We start from the raw sequence: 20799 nt of genomic DNA, 5'->3' as shown, positions 1-20799 counted from the left end.
TGAGTATTATTTTCTCTAGGCTGTCACGAACCCAGAGGTTTTGATCACTATCTAAATTAGGCCTATGTGGATATGAAAACATAAAATCGATGATTCAATTTGTAGAGTGAATATTGATGTTGTGGAACTTTTCCATAAATGAATAGACTTGAGAAGTTGTCAAAAATATAGTGTTTTAGTATTATTATACCTATAATTTTTATTCATTCATAACTCTAACTTCATTGTATTATCATTCATCCAATCATCATCACCTAGAATTAAAATACTTCTAGAAAGTCGCCTTTGTAAAATAATAAATAAATAAATAAGTGGATCTTTGACAATATATCAAAGTCTCTTCAATTGAAATTTATGAATTTTTTCATGTTTCTTTGTAAATACTTGAAGGAATAAAAAATATTTGAATTTGAATTTAAAATTTGAATAAAACAAATACTGTATTTGAGTAAATAAATTAGACATTATTCAGAAATAATATTATTTATTATTATTGATTGAGAGTTAACATTTTCAGCATTTTATCATTATTATCATAATCAGCATCATTAAAGCTTTCTTGTTATTTAATAATTAACTTATCTTCATGTAAAAATCATTAATACATTTGTTAATAGTATTTATACAGTTTCATACATACACGAACACACACAAGTAACACTTACATACTTGAGTATTTTATAGGTGTGGTTGCATGTATAAATACATTGGTAAATATACATATTAGACTTAGTTTATTCCATATTACATACGATAAGCACTCCGTTCACGGTAAGTCGATAACATTCATACTGATATCAATCAATACCTTTCAGCATATATGATGTACATTATAAAATTTATAATTGTATATTTAATTATAAATTTTCATTTAATATTGTATTCTGCATATTTTTTGTATCACGGACATTGTGTTTATTTACGCTATACTGATAGATAATGCTGAGTCATGATATTTTATATGTATAATATTTACAGGTAACCTTACGGTAAGTTTGCATTACAGTTTACGTTATTCACCATCTCACTCTCACTCTCTCACACACGCACAGTTGACCAGCTCAAGTATAAAGGCTCATTTGTTGTTTGCAAGGTTGTAGTTTTACTTTAAGTTTTTCAGAGATTGGAAAAAAATTGGGTTTGCAGAGTTAGATTTACTGGATATTGGGAAGAAATTGAGAAAAAAATTTTAAATGTCTTGCATGTTGGGAAAAATGTGATACAATATCTACAAATAATGTGGTAAACATATGGCAATAAATGGGATATTGTGGGAACGATATTCATACTAAGTAGGCTGATAAGTATAAAGTAAAAAAACTTGATAATGATATTATTATATTGTAACCATCATAGATTCTCTCAAAAAATGAGATACTTTTTTGGGCTGTTGGGCTACAACATTATTGATATCTCTAAAAACACTGACATCACTACAGTGTTTGTAAACATTTTAGAGACAATGTAGTTTCAAATTAAAAAAGGAATTAAACCCCGGTTACACAAAAACAATTTAAATTTCAATCATGATTAACTGCCACGAGAGCCAATCAGAGAAACCTTCTTTTTGAATGAGTCTTCTCTTTTCGTGACATGATTTGATCATTATTGAATTTCAACGAGCTTTTGTGCAACCGAGCTTGAGAGTTAGCATGGCTTTCTCATAATTAATTAATAATTAAACAAGTGATTGATCAATTAATTGATCAAGTGCAAGATATATAGCCTATTAAGAATAAATTTAATATAGGCCTATATTACAAGATCGAACAGGACTGGAACAAAAGGATATGGATTTTGAAGACAGTTACAGATAATGTTGTCTATTAAACTCATTTATAATTATAAATGATTGAGAATTAACTGGTAGATTGAGACATATAGCCTACTTAGAATAAATATAGGCCTATATTACAAGATCGAACAGGACTGGAACAAAAGGATATGAATTTTGAAGACAGTTACAGATAATGTTGTCTATTAAACTCATTTATAATTATAAACGATTGAGAATTAACTGGTAGATTGAGACATATAGCCTACTTAGAATAAATATAGGCTATATTACAAGATCGAACAGGACTGGAACAAAAGGATATGGATTTTGAAGACAGTTACAGATAATGTTGTCTATTGAAATCATTTTTAAATATAAATGATTGAGAATTAGTTGGTAGAATGATATGGTATTTACAATTTGTGAAATTTTGACCTAGATAATCTTATATTTTACTAGAAATATAGCGGAGATCCACCTCACCTATTCTGTCCAAGTCATAAGATACAATTCTAGGCATAGAATGCTCAATAGATATGCACAAAAATATCTCATGACTTTTGAACGCACCCTACTACTTAAAACTCGAATAATAAATGCCGAGAGAAGGAGTTAAGCTTTAAAAACAGTATCGAGCGTACTTTACAAGGTTAAAAAGAGTATTTGCACACATCTATCAACTCTAGCATACCTTAATATTGTCATAGTATGGGTGTACTACGTCGTATTTCAAATTGAAAACACTTCAAAAGCTTCAATAGTTTGGGTCGATTTAATGGGAAACAATAATTATCCCTAAATATATCCTAACAAATATTGAGGTGGAACTCTGAATATTTCTTCCAAAACTACAAACCTTGCATACAACCATAAAAAATTACAAAGATGGATTCAATTTTTTTCTAAATTTAAGGAGAATTTGAAAGTTACAAAACTCTGTCGATAAAAATAGCGCTCAAATTATCACATTGCAAATGAAAATCACAGGAAGGATGGAGATGTTTATACATAAAAACAATTTCAAATTATATGAATAGCAAATATACAATAGGCTATTGAATTCAATGATAAGGTTTCTTTTGATAATATTGTTTTTGCAACAAAATTAATCATCGAAAAGTTCCGATTCCTAATCAATATTGGAAACTATAAAGGAATGATATAATGTAACCAATTCTTACTGCATCACAAGATATTCTATAAATTTCAATAACAGAATAATTTTTTCCAAATAATGTCGATACTATATTGAAGATATGCAAATTTCTACTTATGAGATAAACTTCTATTTATAATAGTTATTGATAACTCATATCGATTAATTTCACTTCCAGACAAATATGGGGAAATCAGTACAGTTCCAACCGATTATAATCATCTAAGTTGGTTGCAACCAAATTTGAATTATTTTTATGAAACTGAAACTTATTCCATATTAAATTTCATTGGAACTAAAAAATACACAAGTTTATAACTATTAAAAATAAATAAAATATGAAAATTGGTGAACAAGGTACAGGTATGATAAATGGACACTGTCAAAGAAAGATCCCACAAAAGTTGAAATTAATTATTTTCAATAGTAAATAACTTCATAATTAATAGGTAAACATATTTATCGGAACACGAAATCAACAATCATAAACTTATGCGTCATAAATACATTATTTTTACTCCTTATACCCTTTTTGCGGTTTAGAAAATGTAGTATTTTCAACATTATAGAATCTTTATGGATAAATTCTTTTATGTATGTTTAATGATCGGTTTTGCATAAGATATGTTGATATAGTAATTTACAATATTCAAAAGACGATATTTAATAGTAATATTATTTGATATCTTTTTTTTGTTAATAATTTTTTTCGTATTATTTATCTTGCGAAAATAAAAAAATGGTAGAAACCTTATATGATTCAGAGCATTACTTCAAGATTATCTTCAAATCGTAGTAATTTTTGTCATGTAATAGTATGTATTATGTATAACAGTCATTGTAGGTTACAATGTGGAATAAATTATGTAAGGTGATAGATTTTTTTGAAGATGATCGACGCTTATTATTGTAGCGAGTATTTTGAAAAGTTCTTGTTTTTGATTTGTAACCATGGAAACGCAGGATATTTTGCTGACTGTATCGTTTCGGGGCATTGTCACTGCTTGTATGATAATATCTCACTTGAAACTGACGTATAGTTTCACTGAAATCTCACTGCAACAAGAACAATAATATTAGTATTGATAATATTTTGAAATGTTAGTACACAAATTGCATATGTATCTAAATAGTTATAACATAGAGAAAAAATAGCATAAGAAGATATCCCATTGTATAGGTCGTTTATGTTCCAAATTTCAAGCTGATTTATTGTTGAATCAAGCCGGTTACTAACTGTCGACTACTATCTATTACTAGCTGGCCCGGCGAACTTCGTACCGCCAAATAGTTAATGCATCTCATGACAAACTTTAGCTGGATGCACACCTGAGGAGGCGCGATGCGGCATTTTGCATCCAGGTGCTTCTTGCTTATATTGGTTTGAATGGAAGAACTCACACACTCTGAATCGGGCATGGCGTGGAACGGTGTGATAAGGCAATCTCCGTAAGATCAACACTTTGTATCACCAAGCCGCGCCTCCTCAGGTGTGCTTAGTCTTAGCTTAATCTGATGCACTATATTTTTATGAAAATTATCCAACAATCAGTATTTTATATCTCAATATGGACTTCCTATGCGCTTAGTTAGTTGTACAGTGATAGTATTTTTAGATATAGTTGAAAGCAGCTTGGTGGAAAATTGAATGGCACATCTCCTTGCTAGGTACTGATTTTCCCGTGCATATTCTAAATTTACAGCATTTCGAGTTCTACGACCCAAGTTTGAACGTCGTTCGCACCGCGGCATTATTATTATAATTAACATTTTGTGAATCAGTAGAAAGAAAAAATAGAAAAACAGATCTACAGATTTATTTCTGTGTGTGGCCAGCTCAAAAATATTAATTTTTAAGGATTACATGTAAACTTTGAAGGACTGTAGGAAAGAGTCCTGAAGTCTGATCATAAATTTGATAGGCCATAAACCTGGTCCTGAACATAACAAACACAACTAAACAAAAATCATCAAATTCGGTGCACACATAAAAAAGTTATCGAATGTCGAAATTTGAGGCTTGATTTTTAATCAGAAAATTGGCTTTTCAAAACGGGGCGTGGTCGCAGTTTTTATAACAGTAGTCGTAGTTTTTATTTATATAGATATAGATTACTGTTTTAGCTGGGTAAGAGTGTAAGAACGGCACAGTATGAGAGACTACCAGCGTCACATAGCTTCGGGAGAAAGAACTACTACGACTATCGGCTTGAGTTGTCAGTGGAAGTTGGTAAATAAACGCCCTATACCATGGCATAATTATCTTTGTAGGCTATCTCTCTTTCTAGTATCACCATAAATGATACAGTATCACCATAAATGATACAGTATGACCACACATGCTACAGTACCAACAAAATATGATACAGTTTCATCTCAACTTGATACACAACAGCAGAATTTGTTACACAACTTCTAAACTTTGAATGAATTCTACAAACCATTGAATATAATATATTAGGATATTAATCTTATTTACTCTAGTTATTTATAAGGTGCGTACAGATATACGCGCCGCGAACATGAACAATTCACTTTTAATCAGCTGATTATATCTGTATTTTACAGAAACGGTAAGATACAGATATAAAAAGTTTGTCATCAGCTGATTAAAAGTGAATTGCTCATGTTCGCGGCGCGTAAATCTGTACGCACCTATAAGGTGGTTGTTCTCTATACTGAATAAATATCAAGTCTTTTTATCTGCAAAGCAAATTTATATTGCTCAGGATATCTTCTTATGGAATATTTTTCCCATGCTATTACTATTCATCAAGTGCTTATTATAAAATCAAAGTTATTGACTCAATCATTTGAAAAGATCTAGAAGTTTTCAACCCAAAGAGTTGATCTTGGTAACTCTTGGGTCTGGATTCCGAGCTCGGGATTGTGCTAAGTTCTAGACTTTAAACAGCTGGAATCAGAAAATTGGCTTTTCAAAACGGGGCGTGGTCGCAGTTTTTATAACAGTAGTCGTAGTTTTTATTTTCCCATTTCTATAATTATTGGAAACGGTTTTCCTTGACGAGATTAAACATTCCTAAATAATCCAAAATAGCTGAAACTTTACACCCTTTTCTCTTTATTTTATTTTGTATTAAATTTACTAGTTTTTCGAAATTTAATTCAAACGTGACCATGACAATGACTACGACTACGCCCCGTTTCGGAAAGCCAATTTTCTGACTCCAGCTGTTTGAAGTCTAGAACTTAACACAATCCCGAGCTCGGAAACCGGCCCTTGGAGTAATCTTGATAACTCTCTGAATTAAACTCAAAGAGATTAAAGCTGCGTTTACACCAAAGTTATTGAAAAAATGTTTATAACATTTCTTTTATTTCACCTTAAGCTGAGTTTACACCAAAGTTATTTACAAAATATTAATAACTTGATCCTTATATATTCTATTAGATTGAACATAACTCATTATACACATGATGGACATATGTGTTTGTCCGTTCAATCTAATAGAATCTATAAGGATTAAGCTATTAATATTTTGTTAATAACTTTGATTGTAAACTAAGGTGAAATAAAATAAATGTCAGTTCTATAAATTATGTGGAACTGGCAATATTTCTTCTATTCCACCTTAATATGGAGAAATTCCATATGAACATTCCTGTTCATAGCGTAAATTTCATTCAAATAGATTATCTTGATTGATTAACTTGTAAATTCACTCAAATGGCAAAATTTGACTTGAGTGATTAACTTATTAAATTATCTACTAATAATTTCAAATCACATTACAAACTATAGAGTGATTGAAGATGATTGACTATCTATTCATTTATTTATAATAAATTGATAAATACAATATCATTCTCAACTATGAATGATCGGGAAGCCCAAAACTGTTTCTTCCCTAATTTGAAAATTTAAATTCATTTTAAATTAAATGAAAACAACTGAGAAATTGTCAAATAAACCACAGATTTATTGATACTTATAAAGACCGGTTTGCTCAATCATCGGTTAGAAATTTAAATTTTCACTTTTTGTGTAGTTAAGAAGTTTATATTTTGGTAATTATTCATATTAAATGAAAGAGACTAAGAAATTGTCAAAAAACCACAGATTTATGATAATTAGAAAGACCGAAACCGAAACCAAAACCGGTCTTTCTAATTATCAATAAATCTGTGGTTTTTTGACAATATCTTAGTCTTTTTCATTTAATATGAATAATTACCACAATATCAACTTCTCAACTACCGTACACAAAAAGTGAAAATTTAAATTTCTAACTGATGATTAAGCAGTTATTTTCATGCAATTTTTTTGCATAATCATGATCAAGTTTATTCATGCATGCACAATATTATAAAACTTTTACAGAAGTTCCAAGCTAAAAATCGTACATATCCCAATTCACACAATAGTCCAAAATGTAGGTTACACATCATATCAGAAATAGTTTAAACAGAGAAATAATGAAACATTAATGGTAAATTGAATTACATTATTAAATAAATGAAAACCTCAAAATTACTATACGTACTGGATATAATGAACTATGCGATGAATTCTGATGAAGCACGCCAAAGCCACGGATGAAGATGATGAATACATGAATGAATGTGAGAGAAAAGGACAAACAAATTAATAAAAAAGAGAATCCAATGAAATAAAATATTGAAAAATAGACTAGAATATTACTGATGCCCATACTCTTACACAGGTAAGAAAAGTTAGGAAGCAGCCATATTGAATATGAAAAGGTAGATTCTGAGGATAAAATGGTGAAACTTTTTTTTTTTTTAAATATCAGCATGATACTTGAAGCTAACAGATTATTAGAGTAGCTACATGATTGTTATATTTGATTCAAATGAGTAAGCATTTCGAGAGATAGGCCTAGGTTTTTGAAAAAATGATGCTGCAATTAGCTGCTACCAAGCTATAAGTAAACGGCTACAATGTTTTACAATCAATGTGTAGAAGAATATTAATAAATTTGCTACAGCTTTTCAAGCAATTTGAGTGTATAAAGAGTTTTTTTTGAGCAATGATATAGAGTATAGAGTAGAATGATGATAATGATACAGTTTGATTTGAATTAACATGAGGAAGAAATATTTACAAGGAGAGAGAAACTTTTGTAACTATATTCTACAGGTATAGCAAGTTGCATACAGGTCTATCTAGATGGGAGTTCGATAGAGGAACACAATTGGTGTACAGTTGATCTGGATAGTTTGGTGGTTCGGATTACACTCAAAACACAAGCTTTGAATGAAAATGGAAAGTAAAATATGTATAGAAACTGTGAAACTCACTGTCAAATTAATTTCTGCTCTGATAAACAGAAAAATAATACTATTGTTTCTTATGGAAGTGTTCACATATTGATAGAACAGAAATGTGTGAATACTTCCATAAGAACCAATGCTATTCTTTGACAGAAAGAGCAGATGAAAATTGAAGTGAAATAAAGTTCTTTATTTGTTGAAACCTCATAAAATGTGGCTCATGTTTTCTTTCTCTTATAAGTTTTGTTTTCAATCCCCACGAGAGTCTGTTTTCAGTAACATAATAGCCCTTAAACTACGAAAATTATTTGACATCATTAAATTAATAGTCTTATCACTGTATGATAATTATTTTAAATGTCTGTAGAAAAACCTGACAATGCAAAGTTTCTCGGTATTACAGTTCAAAGCAATTTAAAATGGGGCTTACAAATCAAAATATTATGTGGCAAACTGTCGAAGGGAATTTTTATGTTGAATAGATTGAAGTTCATTGTTGATAAGAGTGTTTTAATTTCAGTGTATTTTGCTTATCTTCATTCTCATTTGTATTATGGTGTTGTTGCCTGGGGTAATGATACGAATGTAAATAAACTATTTGTGTTACAGAAACGGGCAGTAAGGGACATTGCTAATGTGAATAGTCGTTTTCACTGTGTAGATTTATTTAAAAAATTCAAGATTTTGACAGTACCAGCTATTTACATTCTTGAATGTCTTATGTATGTAAAAATTAATTTAGCAAGTATTTCTGTAAATAGCAACGTTCACAACCATTACACTAGAAATTCTGAATCGCTTAGAGTGAACCAGTGCAATTATGCAAATACATTGAACTGTTTTAAGGAGTTCGGTATAAGAGCTTATAATAAGCTTCCTGCACATTTCAAAGAGCTAGAAGTGGTTAATTTTAAAAGAGCCATAAAAAGATGTTATAATTTTTATTTTTAATAATGATGTTATAATTTTTATTTATAATAGAAATATGTCCATATAGAAAAGAGGAGTTTCTAATTTGAGGGTATTTTGTTTGATGTTTGTATGCTTGTGTTTGTATTATTATTTCTTTGAATGTAATTACTTTTATTTACCATGTTTAATCTATGACGATGCTATGCATTTGTATAAATGTTTTCTGCAATAAAGAAATCTTGAATCTTGAATCTTGAATCTAATGCAAGCTATGTGAATTGAAATAAGGACTTTTGCTTCTCCAAATATTATACAGAAATAATATTCATAGCAGTTGGTTAACTGCAATTACTAATGAAATCTTCCATTAAATAGTTTAACAAATCAAGGTGGATAGATATTTTATAACCTATACTTTTTGTATCTACTGATCTCGGTATTGGAAAATGCTCAATTCGAATACATTTGAAATTAATTTAAGTGTACACCAACTGTGTCAAACTATCGAAGGAGAACAAAAAACTCTAGAAAGTATCAAATAATAGAGTTTCAAGGCTAGAATCAGAGCTTTTGCAAACTAGTCAACTAGGGGTGCCCCTGTTTGAGACTAGGATGTTTAGAAGGAAATCCTAGTACAAGGCTAGGGTTTAAGTGATTCAAGGCTAGCAAAAGATAAAATTGTTTCTGGCTAAGTTGTTACAAATAATCAAAGGATGACGATGATGATTGGGATAGAATGGTTCTAATCGGGTTGAGACCAGCGTAACCCTGTTTGAGGCTATGATAAAAGGTTTCAGAGACTAAGGTAGCAGGATTCTAAGTGGTTTGAGGCTAGCTGAGGTATTCCTGATTGAGCCTAGTTGGGGTAACCCTGTTTGAGATTAGGTTAGATGTGTTTCTGAGATCAGGGTGGCAGGTTTCTGAGTGGTTTGAGGCTAGCAAGGGTAAAACTGTTTGAGACTAGCTAGGGTAAACCTGTTTGAGGCTAGGATAGGATGATTCTGAGACTAGGGTAGCAGGATTCTGAGCGGTTTCAGGCTAGCTAGGGTGAACCTGTTTGAGGCTAGAAGAGAAAGGTTTCTGAGACTAGGGTAGCATGATTCTGAGTGGTTTGAGGCTAGCTACAGAAGCCCTGTTTGAGGGTAGGATGATTTTGAGACTAGGGTAGCAGGATTCTAAGCGGTTTCTGGCTGGCTAGGGTGAACCTGTTTGAGGCTATGATTAAAGGTTTCTGAGACTAGGATAGCATGATTCTAAGTGGTTTGAGGCTAGCTACAGTAGACCTTTTTGAGGGTAGGATGATTTTGAGATTATGGTAGCAGGATTCTAAGCGGTTTGAGGCTAGCTAGGTGTAACCCCTGTTTGAGGCTAGCGTGAACTGGTTTGGGGTAAGGATAGGAGGATCCCAAGCAGTGTGAGGCTAGCTAGGAGTATCCCCCGTACGAGGCTAGGATCTGAGCGACTCTAGACTAGCGAGCGAGCTTTGCCGCGATGATTGGCGGAGATGTGAGGAGTGGGCGTGGTCTAATTCGGCGGCACTAACCAATGACGTGGTGCCGAACAGCTTGTACCAGCCAATGACAATGTTGGACAGGTTGAGGTCGTCAAGCATGATCTGAGCCACGCCCATGAACACCTTTTTTCCCTCGATGCGTCCGTAGTCGCCCCATACTGTCACCTGAAAGCACAAAAACACAATGTAATTGGTAAATTAATCATAAAATTGAAGGTGCAGACAAAAAATCTGGTGTGGCGCACTCACACAACTTTCCTTGCCGTTATAAAAATTGATCACCTCTCGCTAGTGTTCACTCGCATCTCAAGACTACTATTCTAAGGTCTGAGCCAGCTGGTGACAGGACTATAAGGGCGTTAATAATAACAGCGGTGTCAGACAGTGTCCACTTGATACTATAAGATGATGACACAACTCTTCTTCTCTCAGATAAAAATTTAAAAATCTCGAAACAGACAGGAAAATCTCCACCAATTCTTCTCAATTATTGGTTCTCAATAAGCACAGCTTTTAAGCTATTGAAGTTCTTCTCTTTTTTCCTTCATGTTTTCCCTAATAATTGCATGGTAAAAACATTTTGTAAAACATGTTGTGAATAAATTTCAATTTCAATTTCAAATTTCAAGTGATTCTCAATGAATTCTCAGTGATTCATTCATCCACTCATTAACAGAGTCACAAATTGTTAAATAAAAAATGACTTGAACAGGATAACAGGCTGAACCCAAGACTGTCCCTCTCCCAAATGTTGATAATTAATGTTTCCAAAAATAAGGTTATCCATTTTCCTAAATTTCAATTTGTCAGTGGGTTCAATCTCAAATTTTGATCGATAAAAGTTTTCAAAACAATAAGTATTCACTTTTCTAAAATTATGAGTCCAATTTGATTCTTTGACTCAATTCGACTTTATTGATTCATCCGGTTGTGTCCCTTTAATTGAGACACATAGTGGAGGAGTGCCCCAGATCAGCATACACGAGTGCACAGGAAGATTTGCTGGTGGCTAAACCAGATCAATAGCCAACTTAAATACCCTGGAAGCATGCCTCTAATTTCCAGGTCAAAAATGACTAAGATAATATTTTTATTCGTTTTATCTATGAATTTTCTATTTTTTTCTTTTTGCGAATTTTGTGATTATAAATGTGTTGTGTATATATGCTGCAATACGCTGAATAATAAAGTGTTCCTAGATTTTTTCCATCAGTATAACGTATATTACAAGATTATTGAATGAGCGAAGATAATTCTATGTTTCAAGTCAATCGGCGTTTGTCTGTTTGTTTGTTTGTACCGCAGTTATTGTCCGATTTGGATAAAATTTGGTATACAAGTACTTTGAAACAAGACGCAGAAACGTATGTATTCAACATTTTCAAATTCAATCCCGTTTCAAGATAGCGGCAATTTATTCGGAAATTTTACCCTAAAAATCAACCGAACTTTTCAATATTTTATCAGATCAGGTTCAAATTGGGCTCATTCTTCTCAGATCTTCAAAGCGGTATTATTTTATGTATCACATGTTGAAAATTTTCCAATTTTTGGCATTTCGATTTTTTTTCCAAGTCCCAATTCAAGTTTCAGATTTTTTATCTTTTAAACCGTGCTTCCGAGCTCAAAAGTGTAGAGGACCTTTATTCTTCAGCGTCCGAAGGTGGTCTTATTTCATATATCACATGTTCAAAATTTTAATAATTTAGAATTCGATAATCCCCCCCTCACAGTCACTAATTTCAAGTTTCAGATTTCTTATCCTCTTCAGCTGTGCATCCTAGCTCAAAAGTGTAGAAAACTTTTATTTTCCAGAGCTCGAAGGTGGTCTTATTTCATACATTACATGTTGAATTTTTTTTTTTTGTAATTCAAATATTTACCCCCCCAAGACTCACATTTCAAGTTTCAGATGTTTTATCTTTTTAACCGTGCATCCTAGCTCAAAAATCTGGTGTGGCGCACTCACACAACTTTCCTTGCCGTTATGAAAATTGATCACCTGACGCTAGTGTTCCCGCGCATCTCAAGTGTACTATTCAAAGATTTGAGCCAGCTGGTGACAGGGCAATAACGCTGGAGACACACATGAGGTCTGCTATCTCTTCATAGTGAATGATTTAATAGAATCAACAATAATTTGCAATTGAATAATCACATTTTCTCGAATTTAAAGCTTATTTTCAATTTTAGGTGAAAATGTTACTGAACATTAATTGTAGAGATTTTCATGCTCAATCTACTCCACTTGATTTTTTTTGTTTCAATTGTATCTGAAGCCTGATAATTGGGAATCTATCTGCATTGATGGGGCGGAGCTCCTGAAATTTTTACAGATATGGGACTTGTGGCAATTGATAGAGCTTATCGATGACTATTTTAGGTATGAATTTGATCAAAATCGTTGGAGCCGTTTCCGAGAAAATCACGAAAAACCCTGTTTTTGACAACATTTTCGCCATTCTAGCCGCCATCTTGAATTGCATTTGATCGAAATTGTTCGTGTCGGATCCTTATAGTGAAAGGACCTCAAGTTCCAACTTTCAAGTCATTCCGTTAATTGGGTGATGAGATATCGTGTACACAGACGCACATACACTCATACACACACACACACAACACACACACACACACACACACACACACACACACACACACACATACACACACACACACACACACACACACACATACAGACCAATACCCAAAAACCAGTTTTTTGGACTCAGGGGACCTTGAAACGTATAGAAATTTAGAAATTGGGGTACCTTAATTTTTTTCAAAAAGCAATACTTTCCTTACCTATGGTAATAGGGCAAGGAAAGTAAAAATATAAAGAACTTCTATTTCTCAGCATTCACCACCGATCCTATTGCATTTATAGCATTATACTCTAAAGTATGATAATTTTACCTGTAGTATGCAGCCTTGGAAGTTCTCCCTGAACTGCAACTGTTGCTGGTAGAGAGGATCGAGCGTTCGTCGGGCTGTCGTCGTCTTAGCTTTGGCCAGACACTTCTTGCCGCTCACCAGGTACACTTTCACGTACGGCGCTGCAAAAATAATATAGAAACAGGATTAATTAGGCTACTTTCACATGATGAGAAGAGCTGCATCAACTGAAGCTCTTGGAGAAGATACATCACTACTTTCACATGTTGGAGAAGAGCTCCAAATCGTACTGTATCGTACTGTAATCGTACAAACCATTATCGTACTGTATTTCGTGAAGCCATGCTTTATTAAAGCCAGTTACTCAGAAAGCGTGTTTTTGTTGTTCGATGTTTTGTCGTCCTTATGAATTCTGTTGAATCAAACATAATGCTATTTAACAAGTTGTGCTGAACCTGTATAAAGAATTCATAGGAACGGTAAAAAATCAATTTTACGAAAATCGATGTACATGTAACTGGATTTAGAAGATCAATACGATAATGTGTTCGATCACAATTTAATCACAGAAATGTTTAAGTGAAAACGTTGGGCGCAAACCTTCTGCCATGAGGAGACAAATAAATTTATGAAAAGCTTGATAGCTTGAATAGTGATCTGATATTTGTTACACGTTTATAATTCCTATGCATTTTCAATGTTTCTTCAATCGGCAGGAAAACTTTGGTTTTTCAAAGTTATCTTACTCCCTTATATTGGGGTATTTTCAGAAATCAAGATAAATATCCTACCAAATTTCCTACACGAATACAGTGTAAGTTGTATAATAATAGCTACAGTACTTACGTACTGTATAGTACAGTACCTGTTCGTTTTTACCGTATAATTATATGATAATAGAAAGCTTTATTAAAAACAGCCATAACTTCCTTGTTTTCGGATATTTTTGAAAACGGGACTAAGAATTTGGGGTCGCTGAATCCAAATCCGAAATCAGAAATCTTCCATCTATATTTTTAAGGAAGTTAGACTTTGAGAAAAAGTGATGAGTCATACTTTTGAGCAAACGTCGGCGTTGTTGTTAGATCTTGCCTCTGATTGCCTCGAGGGGAAAAGACGTGACAAAACGAGGTTCCTGGATAGGAGTTACCATGTGAAAGACACGATTTGACTCAATGTACTTCGACAAAAAAACGTGAACACTGTTCAGTGTTCAAGTTGCACGTCTCCTATCGTGTGAAAGTAGCCTTAGGCTACTTTCACACGATGAGAAGAGCTGCATCTACTGAAGCTCTAGGAGAAGATACATCACTACTTTCACATGTTGGAGAAGAGCTCCAAATATTTGATAGCCTGAATTATTGACAGGCCAAGAAGAGTTATAACATGTTCAAAATAAGACCGGATCCACATGTTGCCTCAATGATGGCCAATGACGACCAGCGTGGATGGATAGATGGTTTGCCAGCACTAGCCTAGATGTGAACTAGACATTACTGGGCCAACATGTAGGCTACTGTAGAACGGGAAGTCTCATTCTGTAATCTACTAGCCGTCAGGCTCGCTTCGCTCGCCATATCCGTCTAGCCATGGGGCTCCGCCCCCTGGACCCACGACTGGTACGTCCAAAAATGAGATCAGCGGGCTCGCTTCGCTCGCCTGCATGTAGACCTCAGCGGAACCTCTGTACCGAATTCTGGACCCCCGTCTGGATTGTCCAAAAATGATATCAGCGGGCTCGCTTCGCTCGCCTGCATGTAGACCTCAGCGGAACCTCTGTACCGAATTCTGGACCCCCGACTGGATTGTCCAAAAATGAGATCAGCGGGCTCGCTTCGCTCGCCTGTATGTAGACCTCAGTGAAACCTCTGTTCCGAATTTGAACGTATTATGTCAATTTGATCTCGAGAAAAAATTCGCTGCAGAGAGGTATTCGTTATTGAGAGGTTGCTCTGTGAAGAAAACTGCCACAATCTTATGGATCTTATAATACATCAAGGGAGGTAATTAAATTATTTGGGCGGTAGTTAGTGCCTTATTGGCCAAACATTTGAAGAATATCCACTCTCATCAACATTGAAATCGTCTTTCGGTTCATAATATTATATAGAACTTTTCTGAGACTATTTTCTTTCTAGAATTCACAAGAGGGTACATATCAACACTAGCACTTCCACCCGATATCACTTTTTGGACCATATCATGCCGTTTCTTGAATTTTTCTTACCAGTCGTTTGCCTTAGAGCTACTGTATCCCAATGATACTAAAATTTCTAAAGCCTTTTCATTGATTAAATTCCCTGCCAATGGAAGATTTTTCTCGTTCATTACAGTCACCCATTTTATCACCGGTTATCAGTATCATCAAATGTACAAATTTACAATGTTGCAAATCATTAGCAACACTTATTTTTAGAATCTGATAACGATTTTTTAGAAATTGAATGAAACTGAGTACAGTAACTTAACCAGCAAAATTTAAATGAGTAACAAAAGCAAAGGGTAGGAGGATGGAAAAATCCAGCATTCCCGTTCCTTTATCTATGAATGACGAGTTCTAACAATTGAAATGTGTGACAAAAGCAAGGATAAGAAAGTCCAGTCGTTTACCTGCCTGGTCTACGAATGACAAGTTCTTGGAAGTCTATTTCCAGTAGCTTGCATTCAATTTCCGACATGTGTTTCATCCTCTATTGACTGTCTACCTACTGTTAATCCTCTTCCTACTTGAATTGCCATTCATTTCTAGTCCTATAGTCCATTATTATTGACCTTTCTTCTGAAACTAAAGAATTCTTTGAAAATGACTCTCTGCTTCTTATACACACTACATTTTGAATGTTGAAGTCAAGAGAAAACTTTGTTGTTGAGAGGTCCGAAATTCGTTAAATAGAGGCCAAAACTCTAAAATGTCATGGGACGAGGTAAAAATTCGTTGTGTAGAGGATTTCGTTAAGTGGAGGTTCGTTATAGAGAGGTTCGACTGTATTTATTATCAATTAACACACAATTTTGTCACTTTAACACTGACATGCAGTCAGTGTATTTATTCGACTTATTAACGATTTTTCATTACAGTTTTGTTTTTTACAATGTATCACTGCCACCAGATACGTTTTCTCGCGTGTGGGACGAGCCTGGCTACTAGCTACCGCGTAGATGTTTGCCGTGCAGCAGCCGGAGGCCACATTCAACTCTTGTAAGGTATTACAAAAAACTTTCTCTTTCCATTGGTATAAAGGTTGTCCATTTTGCATTTTTACTTTAATAAATACCAATTTTTGAAAATGGGACCAACATTTGGAAAGAGTCTGTATTGTCAGTAACATCAAAAAGTGTCAGCTAAAGCTCTATGACATTCCATGTATTCTCTATATTCTTCTAGATCATTCAGCCCCCTAGAGCTCTCTGATATTCCTTGAAATTTCTAGATCTTTCAGCTACGTAGAGCTTTCGAAAACTTTTCAATTTTGTACATTATTCCAAATTTCCAGCCACTTACAGCTTTCACAAATAGAAACACTGATTTTATTATTCTCTTGGACTTTTAAAATGTTATCTAAATTTGGGAGAAAAATGGTACAAGGAGTATCCTTAGTTTTTCTCTCCCTCTCAGTGCTTCTTTGTAAAAATTATAAATAAATAGATGTATAAATGTAAATATTATTTTGATTTGTAAAGTGTTTTTTACTTGGAAAATAAAAAATTGAATCGAGAAAAATGACCCACCTGGAAGCACTTTGGAACCCTGCCTGGCCTGCAGCCCTCTCGCCCTGATGACCTCCACCTCGAGGTACCCTTTCTGGTAGCACATGGAGAGCTGGATATCCCCCAGGGCGGGGGCACCCAGCACCTGTCGTCCCACCAGTTGCCCCGGACCGAGACCCTCGATGAAATCGGACAACTGACCCCCGTCCGAGCCTTTCAAGCTAGGTGTCCAACTAGAGGGTTGAGGAACAGAAAATTGATATGTCAGCGAGAAAAAGTGATAGCGGGGGTACAGGTTGCATGCTTTTCCAAAACATAGATCTCCATTATAATAATTATGATTTATCTGGATGTTGGGGCGACACATCCAGAGGAGCTCATTTATAAATTCAAGAACGTTACATTCTATTTATTTATTCATTCATTGATACAATAAGTACATCATCAAAATGATAGGGAGAGAACTTTTTCTATACGCTCTCAATATTAACATTTTACAATGAAAAGTTTTCAAAATGATACCTCATTATAATATGTGTCGAGGTTATCATCATATTTATGTGTCGATCATGATCCTCCTACTTATAAAAAAGATCTCAACTTTGATGTGATTCACATTATAACGTCAGATGAAATTGAATTGAATTGAATCTATTCCCAAAAACTACAAATACATTTTTCTACAATATAATTACATTTTTTTATTGAGCATGATAAAAAAAAACAACAGAGTTGCCGATTCTCTATCACATTTTGTTGGAGAGTCAATCAACTCTCTATCGGAATGTGACAGGAATAGGTTATTTATCTTTACATAGTCAACAAACGATTGAGCTACACCACAGATGTAGAAAAGGATAGAGCTATCTGATTTATCTAATGACGGACAAGGATAGAAAACCAATGTTAATCAGCTGTTCACTTCATAAGGTGAATCTTACTATAATGTGAACAGTATTCATTTAAACCACAGTCCACCATTGATGACTGTGCTCAAACTTATTTCAGATATTGTCAATGAAAGCTAAAAATCACGTTCACATAGAAAACCAAAACTTATTCTTGCCAATGAGATTAGAGTGTAAAACACGTTATGTTCAGATAGTGTTACCACACATTCTGTTATATTATTACACTCAACACAGTATTTATGACTTATGATGAATAGAAGCATTTTCCTCAAACACCAAAATCATACAATTTTTTTCGATAATTTCAATCATTCATAATTTGAATCAAGTTGTGTTTCAAGCAGAACATTAACCAACCACCAACTAGAAGCAAAATCAGAAGCAAATATAAGCAAATCGAACAAAAAAGTATAAAAATGGTTGAAATTACCCAGGTGTCATGAAAATAGAAACTTGCAAACATGTGGGATTATCCAATTCTTAGAGGATATTTACTAGAATTTAGATTTCTTGAGAAACAGAGCTCATCTGTCATAATAATTGACAGATGAAGAAGCAAAGGAGTTACAAACTAATATGAACTTTTAACCTTAAAAATAAAAAGTGGTCGACAATTTAAATTTGTGTTTTCATTAATATGAACCTAGAAATAACTTGACTGTATTTTTAAAGCTCCACAACCCCATCTCACATTATTAAGAAAACCCAAAAAAGCCTGAAACCTCAGATAAATTTGAAAGATACTCAGTTTCGAAATCCTGTTTCTTCGTTTTCATTTTGAATAATTTCAAGATTCGTTTTCGGCCTGTTTTCATTTTTGGAAAATAGCCAAGGATTGATTTCTTTTTGTGTTTCTTGTCACTGAAAAATTTGAAACATGTAGTTATAGAATGTGAAGTTGGAATGTATCTTGAGCAGAACACTGAAATGTAGAGGTGAGAAAAAACTGAAACAAAATAAAATATTATAATCTGTCGGATTGAAAGTAATTTAATTTACGTATAGCCTACTTCAATGATGTGAAAATTGAAATAGCATACATGTGGTTGGTTATATTCTGTATTTCCCATGGAGTGATTTGTAGATTGATCAATAATAATGATTATTATTTCAATATTTTCAATGGCGGTTATTGCACAACCTAAACTTTGCTTGTATAGAAAAATGTGATACTTCGTATAAAGTTTGAACCATTGAAATATTATCCTTCCAATCAATTTGTTGTATAGTATCTTTCTTGATACTTACATAATATTACTTGATCAATTCATGATTTCAAACTATTGAAATAATTATATTACTCTTTCAATATTGAGATCCACATAACAATAATTTTCTCCCTTCCACAATACTTGATATCTGTTCGGAAATTTAAAAACATTCAAAATAGTTTATCACTTGTTATGACTGTTCTTACACAGAGCGTTCTTGTAGAGCAAGCAGCTCCATTTTATAATTTACACACACTAGTGTAGACTGATCTACACAATTCTAAATTGAACTACAGTTACTATATCAAAGATAATATAGTAACTGTAGATTAAACGAGTTCAGAATACACAAGTGTAGACTGAATCTATACAAGACTTAGTGCCGGTTAAATTTTAACCGTGATTAATTCCACGAGAACCAATCAGAGAAGCTGTCTTCTCAAAAACGCATTATCTGATTGGTTCTCGTAAAGTTAATCACGGTTAAAATTCAACCGGCTTTTGTGCAACTGGGCCTTAGTGTTGCAGCAGTGCAGATCACTCTACGAAAGAACTTTTCACAATAAATTCTCCGTTACTCAAATCTCCAATTATTTCCTTCAACAACAAAAATATTCAAGAATTTTGTACATGTTTAAAGGAGTATAATATACACACAAACAATTCTAATACTAGTATAAGATAGAGTAGGAATAGTAGTCTATATAGTTTACGAGAGTAGAGTTCTATCATAATATATATGAATGCGTTATATAGAGAGAGTTAGAGAGTAGAATATAAATCTTATAGTATAGATTTTACTATATATAGTTATACTGTAGAAGAATCGGTGAAGAGTGGGCATTTCTAATATCGGGGTTTTACCTGGTTCAGGTTATATATAGAGGTGTCTAATAGAGTATAAAAATAGGTTTAGCAAAGATAGTGAAGACCAATATGAGTGTAGATATATGTTCATTTTTGAGAAGAGTATTCAAATATATCGTTCGAAAATGCAAAAATCGAGTAGAAGAGTTTCAAAATGGTGCTAGAGAAAATCAAAAAATTCACAAAAAAACTCACTAGCCGTTACCATTCATCCAAGGGTTTCAAAATAAAATAAGATGAGGATAATGGAAAACGCACACATAGAATGAGAGAGTGAAGAAGAATGAATGAGCGTGTGTGAGAGAGAGAGAGTGAGAATGCAGATGAGAGGTGAAAAATAAGATGAAGAAGTGAGATGAAGAATGAGAGTAAGAGAGAGATTTGCTAATAGTAAGATCAGATTTCTAGGTTTAATATACAGGAATTATACAATTTTCAGATAGGTTGAAAATATTTTACAAGTTGGTTGAATAGTTCACTGTTATAATTCACAAAATATCGTTAAAATTCATATGAAGGTATTTATATAGACAACAAAAACTTCAACTCTGTACTTGAATTACTACTTTTGGCTGTCTTTTATACTCTGTGTTCTC

The 20799-nt window shown here is 33.4% G+C and overlaps 1 protein-coding gene across 5 annotated transcripts in view; it reads right to left on the bottom strand.

Annotated features, from left to right (window-relative positions):
* Window positions 1–467: 467 nt before the first annotated feature.
* The window catches only part of LOC111046749 (regulating synaptic membrane exocytosis protein 2), a 167519-nt gene continuing 147187 nt past the window's right edge, over window positions 468–20799 (bottom strand). For 2 of the 5 annotated variants that reach the window (XM_039439560.1, XM_039439559.1), the window contains exons 21-25: window positions 17236–17447; window positions 13528–13667; window positions 10645–10779; window positions 7439–7465; window positions 468–3989 (exon numbers count right to left, since the gene is read on the bottom strand). In XM_039439560.1, the coding sequence (XP_039295494.1) occupies window positions 3987–3989; window positions 7439–7465; window positions 10645–10779; window positions 13528–13667; window positions 17236–17447 (517 nt within the window). In that variant the 3' untranslated portion in view covers window positions 468–3986. Of the gene's footprint in view, window positions 3990–7438; window positions 7466–10644; window positions 10780–13527; window positions 13668–17235; window positions 17448–18734; window positions 18987–20799 lie in introns of those variants that run through there. The other 3 variants (XM_039439562.1, XM_039439561.1, XM_039439563.1) reach the window with 2 other exon arrangements.

This window comes from Nilaparvata lugens, chromosome 13 (genome assembly GCF_014356525.2).
Source record: "Nilaparvata lugens isolate BPH chromosome 13, ASM1435652v1, whole genome shotgun sequence".
Taxonomy (NCBI): Eukaryota; Metazoa; Arthropoda; class Insecta; order Hemiptera; family Delphacidae; genus Nilaparvata; species Nilaparvata lugens.
This window is presented reverse-complemented; position numbering and strand designations above follow the sequence as displayed.